This window comes from Garra rufa, chromosome 15, assembly GCF_049309525.1.
Source record: "Garra rufa chromosome 15, GarRuf1.0, whole genome shotgun sequence".
Lineage (NCBI taxonomy): Eukaryota > Metazoa > Chordata > Actinopteri > Cypriniformes > Cyprinidae > Garra > Garra rufa.
The window spans coordinates 14764847-14779818 of NC_133375.1; the positions used below are offsets into that span (position 1 = coordinate 14764847).

Sequence of the window (14972 nt, forward strand, 5' to 3'; positions counted from 1 at the left end):
TAGTTTTCTCATGTGTCAGTTGTCTTTTATTATAACTTTTATAAGGATTTTTAGGAGAAACATCTGAAACACTGTTGAGACTACAATCGGACATTGGTACAAACTGCTGGTTTCGTCTGGCCAGAGGAGAACTGGTCCCCTGACTGAGCCTGGTTTCTCCCAAGGTTTTTTTCTCCATTTCTGTCACCTGTGGAGTTTTGGTTCCTTGCCGCTGTCGCCTCTGGCTTGCTTAGTTGGGGACATTTTCCAGCGATATCGTATACTATTTGAACTGAACTGACGATGATATCACTGAATTCATTGATGAACTGCCTTTAACTGAAAATTGATTATCTTCAATAATGCGTTACTTACACACTATTGTTCTGTTTAAATACTGTGCAGTTGCTTTGACACAATCTGTATTGTTACAAGCACTATATAAATAAAGGTGACTTGACTTGACTTGACTAAAATGAGAAATACATGAGAATTACAACTAAGTCTCCTGAGGTTACAAAGAGCAACCACTGAGCAATAAAATATTCCTATATTGGAGTCTTGATAGAGATTGCAGCAACACAATAAATAGAAATTCTGTTTCTTCCACCACATTCTCAGTTTTGACTCTTTTTTTTTTCAAATGTTTCTCATGTCTCATTTGTGTGTTCTAAGGAATTTTAGGAGAAACATGAAATGTTGTTGAGTTTATGAAGAGCAACCACTGAGCAATACATTTTCCTATGGGATAATAAAATGTGGAAAAAGTGAAACGCTGTGAATACATTCTGGATGCACTGTATAATGTATAACAGGATGAAATTAGTAAAAGGTAAGAAAAGACTGATGAGGAAAACACTCTTTAGATGTTGCCTGCATTAAACGTGATTTTTGCATTAACTACTTTGTATTGTAACCAATAAAATAAGTGTTTTTATTGTTAGGATTGCCTCCTCTGAGACTTAAAAGGCCCTACGTCTATAAAAAAGAACGACAAAATGTACTTTATGAATACTTTGTGGTTTAGGCTAGATTTGACTCCTGATTTGATTCCTACCCTAGCTGAATGAATAATTATAGGGTTAAAGGTGTAAGATAAAAGGACACACAGAGAAACAAGTCCCATGCTACATTTCTTGTCAGCATATTTAGGGAGGTTAGGGACAGGTTTGTTGGTATGGGTAGTTGTAAGGGTGGGTTAAGGTGTAAGGGATTGGTCAGCAGAATAAATATAAATGTAATTATATCAATTAATAGGCCACCTAATATAAAGTGGGACCCAACAAATTTGCTAGATGCTTACAAAAACTTGATGTTGACATGTTAATGCTGAAGTCACCTACCTGTCCCCATAGGCAATTTCCTGCCGTTTTCTACCATCAAGAGACACCCAGGCTGTGTTTCTGGCATCATGGGACAGTATAATCTAAAAACATAACAGGATTCAGTAAATGTCCTTAGGCAGTCAAAGCTAAAGAGCAGCAGGTGTGTTGTGCATTTACCTTGAGCTCAACGCCAGCAGGCACTACGATGGGTCTAAAAGATAGAGAGTGTGGGCAGATGGGTGTAATCATGATAGCTGGAACATTTGGATGAATCATAGAGGCACCTGCTGCTACTGCATATGCAGTACTTCCTGTGGGAGTGGACACTATCACACCTGCCAAAGAGATCAAGAGGGAGGGCAGTTGACACTCTTTCTTTTTAAAATACTATTATTGTTTAGAAAAGCAAATAATTTAATATTGGACAAATTGCTTTTCTTGAGTTTCATTCTCAGCATTTTGTCTTTTTCAGTAAAAAAAAAATATAGAAGTAAACAGTAGGGGTGTAACTACACAAAAATGATTGGTATATTCGGTACATGCCTTGGTTTTGAATTTGCTGTTTGGTGCTTGTTTTTTTTCTGTGGTTTACTGAACTATAGCTTTGTCTTTTAATATCACTGCAATGTTTCGTACTGCAGGTTATGGCACTATTGCAAATAGTGAAAAACTTATTTTCTCTTTTGGACACAAAATATCTTAGCAAAATATTTTAAACATTTTTGTCAGAATTATTATGCTCTCTTTCTGTTGTGCTTATGTCTATTTGACTTGCATGAAAAGTCTGTTAAATCTAACGAAGACAAGGACGAGCCTTAGCATATAATTAGATAAGGATATAACCATTCAAATGCAACACAAATCTGACACTGTATGCTTAGAGTCTGGAGGCAGGGAGCAGGTGAGTTACAATGAACCTCTCATAATTACAACAGTCATTAAGAGCTTAGATACCATTGGAACGTCCATTTTATTATTATTATTATTATTTTTTTTTTTTTTTAACTACTTATATTATACTTATATATTAACTACTTTTTCTACTTATAACTGAAATCGTACAGGATTCAGTTTAACATCAATTTGTTGAACGTTTAACAATAACATAATATTAAGGGCCATACCAACTGAATCATGAAAATAAAGAATGTATTAAAATGTTTACAATAAAAGATTCCTATTATTTATTTATTTATTTATTGCAGACTTCATATTTAGATAGCAGTCTTTTTGTGCTTTAAAAATCACAGAACTTAGTGGATATCGCAATTTGATCAAGTGTACAGTACTACTTTAAATTTATTAGCCAAAATTTGCCAAATTCAGTGACATTTCAGGGTATTTATTAAATTTTTTTTATGGAATACACTTTTATTTCATTTTTATGACTGGATTTTTCATATTGTGGAAATCACAGAGCCCTACATTTATTTTGTGGACCCTACTTTAACAACCCCTTTCTTAAATTGACAAACTTACTTTAAAACAAGAAAAAAGAAAAAATCCTTAAAAAAGTAAAATAAGATGTACTTGTATGTAAACATGACTCCTAAATATTTGAAAACTGTAACGCAGGACTCAGGGAAGAAATTTACCGGCCGCTGCCATCTTGAATTTAGTCAGTGATTTATTTACATGGCTACTCCAATGCCCTATTCACTCTCATTGACAACCTGTTGTTAGCGTCGGCTAACTAACCCCAGATTTCGGACTGCAGGACACAAACCTAGATGAGATATGCAAGGTACGTTCACTCTGGGTATCATGATTCAATACACTTTAGGTCAATATCACACTGGACTTCTCCTTTAAGCAGATCGTGGTCAAGACAGACAAGGTAGAACAACAGCAAACAATTATATCCGTGACGAGACAAAGGCGTAATCCAGAAATACAGGCGAGGTTCAAAATCCAAGTGGGCAGTCCAAAGTAACAAATAAGACAAAACAATGAAACAAGGAAAAACTATGACTATGAAACAAAACTATGACTATGACTATGACTATGAAACAGAACAATGGCAATGGCAATGAAACAAGAAAACACTTGGTAGAGTCCGCAACAGCAAAACAATACTTCGCAATGTCTGTTTGGTAATGGCTGCCCTTTATGGTCACCAAACAGGAAGTAACCAACGAGGCAGCAGAGGGAGCAACAGTCAGAGTGAGTAAGGGCTCCCTCTGCTGGCCTGGCGTTACAGAACCTGGCCTGGACCGTGAAGCAATGGCAGACTGTGGAGTAGTAGAAACCATGGCGGGGCCGGCAGAGCAGGAAGCCTAGGCGGTGCAGGCAAAGCAGGATGCCAAGACGGAGCAGGCAGAGCAGGAAGCCTTGGCGTTGCAGGCAGAGCAGGAAGCCATGGCGGAGCAGGCAGAGCAGGAAGCCATGGTGGATCAGATAGCTTGGGTAGCCATGGCAGAGCAGGAAGTTCAGGAGTCCATGGTGGATCAGGGAGCTTGGGTAGCCATGGCAGAGCAAACAGTTCAGGAGGCCATGGCGGATCAGGGAGCCAAGATCCCCACCATGCATGTATCCACGGTGAAGCAGATGACCAGCACTGCAGAGCAGTGTGTTTGTGATGGGACATCGCCCCCATATGAGGTTCTGCAGCCGGAGCTACCACCTCCGGGGCATTGGCGCAGACTCATGGTCAGACATGGCAGTGAGTTCATGGGTGGACGCCACCTCTTTAGGAGGTTCTACAGAGCATGCTGACACCTCTGGAGGTAATGGCGTGAACTCTTGGACAGGAGAGGCCTCTGGTACAGACTCGTGGACAGACTCATGGACAAATGAGGCCTCTGGAGAAGACTCATGGACAGACGAGGCCTCCAGAGCATACTCGTGGACAGACTCATGGACAGACGAGGCCTCCAGAGCATACTCGTGGACAGACTCGTGGACAGACGAGGCCTCTGTAGCAGACTCGTGGACAGACTCATGGACAGACGAGGCCTCTGGAGCAGACTAGTGGACAGACGAGGCCTCTGGGATGCAGTGTGCAGCCCACATACTTAAAATGGCGATGGCCTTCACAGGTAGTGCAGTGGTTAATGGGATGCCCACTGGGCTGGAAGGTGTGAGGCTTGGAAGCATCAGCTCTGCGTGGCTCGCTTGGCTTGGGAGCGTCGGCTCTGCGTGGCTTGCTTGGCTTGGGAGCGTAGGTGTCATTGGTATGCCTGCAGCCTGCACTGACATTAGAGGAGAATCCATTACATTGGTAATCATAACATGATGTAGCTCTGGCAGATTAGACGAGACACGGTGTGGCTCTGGCGGGTCAGACGAGACATGGCGTGGCCCTGGCCGCTCGGGCGAGACGTGACTTGGCTCTGGCCGCTCGGGCGAGACGTGACCAAGTGGGCAGTCCAAAGTAACAAATAAGACAAAACAATGAAACAAGGAAAAACTATGACTATGAAACAAAACTATGACTATGACTATGAAACAGAACAATGGCAATGGCAATGAAACAAGAGAATGCTTGGTAGAGTTCGCAACAGCAAAACAATACTTCGCAATGTCTGTTTGGTAATGGCTACTCTTTATGGTCACCAAACAGGAAGGGCTCCCTCTGCTGGCCAGGCGTTACCAAAACATAATAAGGTGTTTGTATTGCTTAGTACAGACAAAACAAAATAAAAAAATACAGCACCTTTAGCAGTTTTGCTTATAAAGTAAATTAATCCATTAAGGAATATTTTTTTACAGGAAACAGGCAAAAATGCAAACAAATTTATTTATTTTTATAGTATTAGAATGTGTAATTAACTGGATTATATTTTACACTAACCATCTCCCTGTACAGTGGTGATCAGGTGACCATCCAGAAACAAGTCCACATTAGAGAGGTAGGAAGACGGACCTCTGTCTACAACGACTTCATTCAGCACCTGACAAACAGATATATTATTTTCAGTAAAGACAAAGACAAAAGCTTTACACATGAAAATATCTGAAAACAACTAAAAGGAAACAAAGTAAATGTCTGCTATGCACATATTATTCAAATGAATAAAATAATTACAATATTATCAAATTAAGAATGTTCAAAAGTACATATTTTCAAAATCAGTTGGCATGTCATTGTTAAGAGGGCCCTTAATGAGTTACGGTCATGTCCACCAGGCATTTCTCAGTGACAAGGGATGCTTGATGCAGCTCCAAAATAATTTAACATATAGACATATGGATGCCAAACTTTGTCCTTCTAACAGATATTAAATAAGTAAATAGCAACCAGTGAATGCTGGTATGTCACGTGACAGCATGGCAAATTTTATTCATACTAAACATATTCATACTACATCAAGCATGTTGCAAAGGAAGTTTTAAATAAAATATGTGACCCTGGACCACAAAACCAGTCATAAGGTTAAATTTGACAAAACTGAGATACGTACATCATATGAAAGCTCAATAAATAAGCTTTCTATTGATGTATGGTTTGTTAGGATATGACAATATTTGGCCGAGATACATCTATTGGAAAATCTGGAATCTGAGGGTGCAAAAAATCTAAATACTGAGAAAATCACCTTTAAAGTTGTCTAAATTAAGTTCTTAACAATGCATATTACTAATCAAAAATTACATTTTTATATAATTATAGTAGGAATTTTACAAAAAATCTTCATGGAACATAATCTTTACTTTATTTCCTAATGATTTTTGGCATAAAAGAAAAATCAATAATTTTGACCCATGCAATGTATTTTTGGCTATTGCTACAAACATACCCCAGCGACTTAAGACTGGTTTTGTGGTCCAGGGTCACATATAGTATCTTCTAGAGCAGTGTTTTCCAAGCCTTTTCCTTACATGTAAGAAAAATTTAGCACCCCCACCCATTCAAATTGATATTAAACAAATATACTTTTTTAATAAATCATTTTATAATAATGTTAAAATGTTATATCTAGAATTATTTTATTTATAATAAATTACGCACATGTATGCATATAGTTTTTTTTTTTTTTTTTTGAGAAACTAAAAAATACTTCCACCCAAAACACAATAACTGAGGTCATATTTTTATTAAAGTAGGCTGCTTTTTTTGTGCTTTACTGAGAAGCACATGCTTTCATCTCATGTGAAAGAAGAGCTCAGAAGAGAATTGAAGGGGAGTTACACATGTAGACTGAGCAGCAGCTACTGATAATAGTGGAATGGGCTCTAACTCCTATGGGGCTCTGTAGGCCCAGGGTGGAATATGCATGCATGATACCTTCGACCAACCATCGTGAAATTCTTTGTTTTGTGTCCGGGGACCCTTTAGTATGGCCAAAAAAAATACAAAGAGCTGTTTCGAACGGCCTAAATGTGGTGGAACGCTCTATGCAAACTCTCAGTGCCCTAACAGGGCAAAGAAGGTTAGGCTTGTGGTCCTCCGAAAAAGGAGGATGCGCAGCAAGAGTAATCATCTGAGCTCTAAAAGAGGAGAAGAGCACTTTGGGAACATACCCATGTCTTGGCTTTAGGAAGACCTTGGAGTCATTAGGCCCAAACTCAGGACAGGCAGGACTTTTCAACAAAGCCTGTACGTCACCTATTTGTTTAACTGATGCTAATGCCAATAGCAGGGCAATTTTCTACGACAAGTTTTATTAGTTCTTTAGACTGCACTGGCTTAAAGTGGGAACCCTTAAGGGCCCTCAGGACCGTGGGCAGATTCCATACAGGGGGGGACCGGGGTGGATTAAGCCTTCTAGAACCCCTCAGAAAACAAACAACTAAGTTATTTCGGCCAACTGATTGTCCAGCTATAGGAGCATGTAAAGTTGCTATAGCTGCCACATAGGCTTTGAGTGTGTAATGGGAACAGCCCTTGTCCAACAGCTCTTCTAAGAAGGACAATATCACAGATATGTCACACAAAGCTGGGTCTTTTCCATGGGCTGGGCACCAGGCAGAAAAGACTGACCATTTAAGAGCACAGAGGTAGTGAGAGTTGTCTTTTGAGGCAAAGATGTCTACTTCTGCCTTGCCAAAGACCTCCCATATTTTTTAAATTGTTTGTGGGTGGAGCATCCTCTCCTCTGAGAGGACATTGTTTCGAGAGAGCATGTCTGCTCCCTGGTTCGATACACCGGGCACATGTGCTACCCTTAATGAATGCAGATTTGACTGTGCCCACTTCTAAAGGTGTTTCTCCATCTTGAAAAGGTTTTAAGGTTTTAAGGTGGTGATATATATAACACAACACTGTCATGCTTTCTGAGCGGACTAGCGTGTGGTGTCCCATCAGGTCCGATAAGAAGGTCTGAAGGGCTCAACATTACTGACGTCATCTCGAGGCAGTTGATGTGTAGCTGACCCTCTATGTTCGACCATGAGCTGAAGGCCGGTCTACCTTTGCACAGAGCTCCCCAACCTATGTTGGATACATCTGTCGAGAGAACCTTTCTTCGATGAATCATCCCCATAGTCACGCCCCGCTTGAACCACTGTGGATCTTTCCAAGGGGCTAGAGCTGGCCACACCCTGATACGAAGCAGGCACGATTATTGCCCTGATGCGGACTGAGTTGAAGACCGTTCACAGGAACGAGGCCCATTGTCTAGGAGACAGTGAGCACTTGGCAAAATTGACCCTGAGTCCCAGTGCTTGGAGGCACAACAGAGGGCACTTGGGGGGTGGTCTAGCAATGGCGAGACTTTGCCTGCCTGGCAGAGGAGTAGGCTAGTCCAGCGAGGGCAGACATAGTTTTTTCCCACTGTTTTTTCCTCACAGGCAGGAAAAAAAATGGGAGGGCGTTGGGGGCAGAGTCACTCTCTGAAAAGAAAGCAACTTCCCAAAACTATTTTTCCATTAAATTTTTGTATTAAATACCTATACAGGTCATTGTGCATTATTGCGTGTAGGGACTCTAATTATGATGTTATATTCCAATGGGACTCTTATCAGTGTTGCACGCTATGCCTTTAGGGAGTGCAGGAGTTACGTCAGCCTCAGACCGCGATTGGACGCTGGCGAGGTAAGATGCTAAAAAGTTTCTCCTCATCTCCCGATTAATTTTGGTATGTTAAGTGTTCAGTTAACTAAAGTTTATTAAATTCTAAATAGTATGTGTTCTAAATGTCATTATACATATTTTTGTGTATTGTGAGATTTATGTGATTTGTACCTGACGCATGTGGAGCTAATGAAACGGTGGTTTGTGCACAGTGTGAAACATAGAAAGAGAATAGTGTGGTCAACGTGATTGTCTGATTAAGTGTCCAGGTATGTTTAGTTCTTCAATTTAAACAGTGGCAAGTGATTTAAATAATAATAATAATAATATATTTGAATTTGTTTTGAATATTATGTTCTATTATTATTAATTTCTCATTCCCCTTATTCTGAAAACCAATCTACTTGCATTTGGATATGCACTGATTTAAAGTTTTTGTAGTATTTTTGTGAAAGTATGTGATATTTTGGGGAATGTTTGTATGCTGTTCGTGTAAACATTAATTTCATTTATTCATTGTTGATGATACATGAGAAAAGAAAAACATACAGCCAGTAATTTTATTTAGCATTTTCTTTATTTATGTTTTAATGAAGTACACAATGTTGACAAAGTTGTTGCAATTGTTATCAGCCTCAGACCGTGATTGGACGCTGGTGAGGCAAGACGCTAAAAGTTTCTCCTCATCTCTTGGTTAATTTCGTTTGAAACATGGAGGATAGCATGGTGAACTTGATTGTGTATAAAAATGGTGATTTGAAGCATTCCCTGCTGTCTCCAGAGTGAAGTTTCTCATGTGCTGATCTGGATCTGCTTCATGTGCAGAGAGGCGAGACTCGTGTTCACGCAATTTGAATATTCTATCTCAGTCAGAGCGGCTTCTGCATGGGGTTTACCCAGACAGGAAATGCACTCTGAGTGGTTGTCATCAGCGTGCAGAGCTATGCAGCTTCGAGTCTTGTAGCTCAGCGAAGGAAAGATCGCCATCGCTGAAAGAGAATTGATCTAAGATCCTACTACTAAATGCCCGCTTATATAGTCAGATGGCCCCACTCATTCTAAACAAGCAAATTTTATAACTCACTACCAGTTAAAAAAAAAAAGTAAACCCTTATTCAAACATTGTTTGCTTTAAACATCAGTTCATCACTGTTTACTCAATAACATTCGTATTCTAGTCCAGGGTGGGGAACATGGTGTCCCTGCAGAGTTCAGCTCCAACCCTGAAAAAAAAAAATACCAACCTGTATCCTGAAGACCTTGATTAGCTTGTTCAGGTGTGTTTGATTAGGGTTGGAGCTAAACTCTAAAGGGACACCGGCCCTCCAAGATCAGTGTTCCCCACCCCTGGACTGGAATATGAATATTATCCGGTAAACAGTGATGAACTGATGTTTTAGAGCAAATGATGTTTAAACAAATTGCCTAAACAAATTGACCATATTGCCTTCCTGACCTTCTATTTCAACTCTATGAGCCTTCCATATAGCCATTTTTGTCTGTCTAAGCAAAAAGTTGGAAAAAGTACAAATCTCCTTATTGTGAGAGTATTCATACCCATAAATAAACATTGTTTTTGAGAATTTTAAACCTAACCTACCAAAAATACCATCAAAAATGCTGAAAAGAGGAAATAATTTGCAACATTCACAGAAAATATAAAAAAACATTATCAGGTTCATTGCACATAATACAAAGTGAAGAAACTGAAAATATACATTAAGACAAACACTTCTAGCCAATGAGCAATGCAAAATTCACCAGACCTTTTTGGAAGAGGGTTTTTGTACAATGAACGCCAAGACGGCGATTTTTTTTTTTTTTTTTAGATATAGGGAGATAAATTTTTCATTTTGTGTCTCTCCTCTCTCTTAACTCTCCAACAAAAAAATGACTTAACACAAACATTATATAAACTTTGTTTGGAAAACTTTGTAAACCTTTAAAGGACAGCAACATATTCGCATTGTCACATTACCATTTTCATACTGGTCTATCTTTGGAGTTACATACACTTATGAAAAAGAAACCTAGGAAAAGATGTTTTCAAACTCTTCAGAATTTTTTTCACTACTATTCTTTCAGATCTAGTTTCAATCTTCTTAGTAAACACCTGTACAGTAAACCACTCTCTCTTTGACAAATCCAAAATAAATTCCAACCTTAGTTACTCCTGCTAAAACTTAGAAATATCTGTGTTAGACATGGTACAGTTTAGACAAAACCAGGAATTATAAAAAAAGTGTCTCTTCAAAGCCAAAATGCTCCGTCCACTACAACTAAAAATACCTCAGCTCAAGGTTTATTTGTTCATTAATCAAGACATCATAAGCGGCTAGTCAACATCGACTTTTATCACATAAATGTCGACTTAAAAGAATCTGAAGTCGTTCAACCCCTACTTTATAGTACTTCTATCTTTTGCATCATTTTCTGAAATTAAAAAAATATATATTTGTTTGTCAAGTACCATCTTGCTTTTTTTTTTTTTTTTTGTAATTTGGCAAGACAGTGCTGAGTCCGAAGAACAAAGCAGCTTTTCGGCAGTTTGTAACCTCAAAGTACTCTAGGGGGAAGCCAATAATGGCCACCCTAGAAGACATTTTGATAAAAGGTCTTTAAGAGGATCCAATACTGTCAGACGATGCCACAGCACTGAGGCAGCAAGATTGTTCACTACTAATACACTGCCTCTATAAGAAAGTTGGGCTTGAATCCATTTCCATCTCTGTAGCTTCCTGGTCACCTTCTCTATAAATCCTTCTCGATTCTTTTTCATATACTGCTCAGGCCAAAAAAGCAGTCCAAGTATCTTAACACCCTCTTTATTCCAAAAACATTGATATGGAAGCTGAGGTGGGTTCTGATCTGATAAATGACCCAATATCAGGATGTCTGTCCTTTCCTAATTACCTTGTGCAGAAGATGCACTCTAGAAAATATTGTGGCGGGAGGAGCAAACGACAGACACAGTGGGTGTGGCGTCTGTTTTTATGAAACAGAAAGTGAAAGAAAAGTGTCCAAGGGGTAAAAAGTGTCCAAAATAAAGAGGGGATCTGGTGTCCTCGTTGTGCTGGGGTTCCACGAAGGAGAGGCAGTGTTCAGTAGGGAAGGGTCAAGGTAAGGGGTGGCGGCTTCTTTGGCAGCAACGTCCACCTCTGCCGGCATTGCAATGTTAGGGGATTAAATGACCCGGCATCCTGGCCCGTTGGCCTTAACGACTGCGGTCATCGTCCGGACTTCCTAGCGGCGTTGATCTCCTCTATGCGCCCTTCCTGGACCCATGAGGACACCAGCGTGCATGCACGGGGGGAGAGACCGGTCTCCTGAGGAGAGACGCCCTCGGCATTTTAAACAGCGGCGGTGGTGAGGCTTCATTCAACTCCGGTGATCCTCATCACACGCCGCCAGCCCGGGATGTTTTTGCGCCCCTCCTCTCCCATACACACCCACTCCTATCGGGAGCCTGGAGAAGGGCGGCGAAGAAGGGACGGGGTGGTGATGATAATTAGGGGTGAGGCAGCCGACTCATCACATTCCCCCCCACCAAACGACATCCACGTCATCTGGTCGCCGTCCACACAGGAGTGCTACCTTCCTCATCCAAGCTCCAGCGGTCAGAGTGGGCGGGGATTCCTTTTCCAAGGCAACGCTCCCTCTCGCAGTGCACCGGATTTATGTTTTCACAAATCATTTCTCACCAGACTGTTTTATAAACAAGGGTCAGTATAAAGCAGTTTTTGCTAGGAAACTATTTGTGTTCCTGCTTCATCTTCACCAGAAGTGAGTGTAATTTCTTTTTCTTTGAATCTTTATAACAATACATTCAAAGATAAATCAAAGTGACGAACCACTTTGAAATAAAAGTTTACTAACCACTCAGAAATGCCCTGTTCAAGCCGTAACTGCCGAACTTCTTCCCGGGTGTCATCTTGTCTGACTCCGGTTCAAATTGATAGGGTTGTACAGTGTCTTTAAAGCCTCCAAATGCCATTATTTCCCCAAACTAGACCCTCAACTGTTGTCTAGGCAACAGCCCATGTGTGTTGTGATGATGGGGTGAGCAGACGTTCATATCATTTGAAGGGCCATGTACTGATATCGCTTGCTAAGAACAGAGCTATTTTTACCAGGTAAAATGAGAGTTTTTTTACACTACCATTGAGAATTTTTGATTAAAGTTTATTACAAACTTTTCATTAGGACCCTAAAGCATCATATTAACTTGTGGAAAATGGTAGCACGTAAAGCATCATATTAACTTGTGGAAAAGGTAGCACCTTTAACAACGGTTCAACAGAAAGTGTGTACAAGAGGCCAGATAAACTGCCAACTTGTCTCACTCCTCTATGAACTGAAGAACTGAACTGAAGCTAAAAAAGAAAATTTCAGGCGATTTGTCAGAGCCTTGGATAAAAGTTTATAATAAGTTCCTAATAGAGACAGTGGTTCCCAGTGTTTTAAAAAGCCAAGCCAAGGGTTACCACTGCTCTTCTGCAGCTGAGACATAAGACCCAAAGACCCAAAGCTTTCAAGAAATACAGCATAAAAAAATCTTGTCCTACTATGGACTAAAATAAAACTTTAGAAGTCAAGCCATCCAGCCCTGGTGTTTTTCCTGAAGACTGCTGCTGTACGGCCTTACTTAACTCCTGAAAAGACAGGGTTTTTTTTTTCATTTGTATTTTTTTTTTTTTTTTATTAAGCTTCATTGTGTTTTCCAAGCTGTGGAAGTCCATCTAGAAGTTAATCAGTTGCTTTATGTTTACAAGTTTTTGTACTTTATAAAAACTTCATAAAAGCTTAAAACTTGTGAACTTTTTTCATTGTGGAAACTTTGCATTTGGCTGGCTAATGAAATTCAATTCAATATTATGAGTACAATTATTTACTGTCATTTTGGGATGATTGTTTTGTACACTGTAATGGAAGATAACTGGTAAGATCTTGAAACCTTTTGTCTTAAATCAATATCTTTTATCGCCATCATTTTTGGTGGTGAATATTTAGTGTAATAAGTGCTATGACTGCACAGTCTCCCTTAAATCCATCTAGTTTGAACTTCCCGCTTCCTATCAATGGCTTTTTTTTCACTGAAGCTTTGCGTTCAAATATTTAAACTCAAATCAGAGTTTTATGTCTAATTATTTACTTTTGTGGCAAGAAGTTGTGTAACAAGCGGGATCATGTACATCCAGCCGGTTGTTATCGGAAAATAAAGCCCTTCAGTCTTATACAACTGTCACAACAACACAGGGATGAGACTAGAGACAGAGATGAGGTGCAAACCAAACAGGTGTTTTATTGACAATGTAATAACTAATAGACAAATACAAAAAAACGTTTTAATTTTCCTGGATTCCGTTTTTCCTGTTTTAATTTTTCTAGACACTATTTTAATGGTTGCATTAAAAATATTAATCAAAAAGCATGTCTAATTAATTAAAATCATGAAACACAATTTAACAGCAGTTTATTAAAGTTTAACAAAAATTACATTAAGGCCCTATGAAATAAGTTTTATTTTTTTCCAAATTCATTTTTTTTAATGAAATTATGTGAATCTTTTTTCCCATCAATTTTTCTAGATTCCATTTTAATAATTTCATTAAATTTGAATAATCAAAAGCATGTCTTGGTGTGAAGACCTTTATGTGTCTGTTTGTATATAATATGACGATGGTTTTTCTCAAAAGTAATGGTAGAATATTAATGAAGTGACTCTCACAGCAGTTCTAGAGATTATGTTTATGTATTGATGTACTCATATATTGAGGCGGCAGAGGCTAAAAACACCACGAGTGTCATGCACACCTCAGTATTTGTGTCGTAATCAAAACTGTGGCTCTGCGCCATACAGAGACGCGCATAACTTGCAAGATTCATATTTAAATTGGAAACATTAAATAATCAAAATCCAATCTAAAATCTATTATTAAACCTCCAATAATTATAATACGAAGTGCTCTGTGTTAAAGATATAGAAACATAGTGATGGTCAGAAAGTGACGTTGGTGAAATATAACTTCCTCTACTACCCATTTGAACATAAATCCTATGGAGTCTTGAACCAGAAACTGTGTTGGTGTTTATTTTTAACCATGTATATTGTCTATCACTAGTAAAAGTTTATCTCAATACAGCAAAGAGATTATGGTACTGGAATATGGTTTTGAGAGTTTTAGCTGAACTTAAGTGAGGTTCGACATGATTCCTATCCATAGTGTAATCAAAAGTACAATTAATATCACCAGCTAAAAATATTATAGTAGCACTTTATTTTACAGTATGTGTACGTCCCTGGTATATACAAAGTAAATATGTTGTACCTACAGGCAAATGCGTGGTAACCAGAGGTGTAAAAAGCACTCAAAAATTTTACTCAAGTGAAAGTACAAATACTCAGTGAAAATTTTACTCAATTAAAAATACAAGTATATGGCCAAAAACATACTTGAAATTAAACTTTAAATTATACTCAAGTATTGAAAAAGTAAAAGTACTTTTTTTTCGTATGGTTAAAGGGAGAGAACAAAACAAAATGCAATGGCACAGGTTAAACACGTATATCTAGTGCAAGAACAACAATTAAAATGAAGCACATCGGGGAAAAAAAAAAAAAACACAAGAAAAGGAACTGAAAGGTAACTCCATCCTTTCCACCCTCATGACATCCCATATGACTTTCATTTATCAGATGAACACAGTGTTTT

General features: G+C 38.9%; 1 protein-coding gene across 1 annotated transcript in view; it reads right to left on the reverse strand.

Moving 5' to 3' along the window:
* The window catches only part of nadka (NAD kinase a), a 120673-nt gene that overhangs the window by 14557 nt on the left and 91144 nt on the right, over positions 1-14972 (reverse strand). The window contains exons 9-11 of the mRNA XM_073819021.1: positions 5098-5197; positions 1482-1639; positions 1323-1405 (exon numbers count right to left, since the gene is read on the reverse strand). Coding sequence (XP_073675122.1) covers positions 1323-1405; positions 1482-1639; positions 5098-5197 — 341 coding nt within the window. The remainder of the gene's footprint in view (positions 1-1322; positions 1406-1481; positions 1640-5097; positions 5198-14972) is intronic.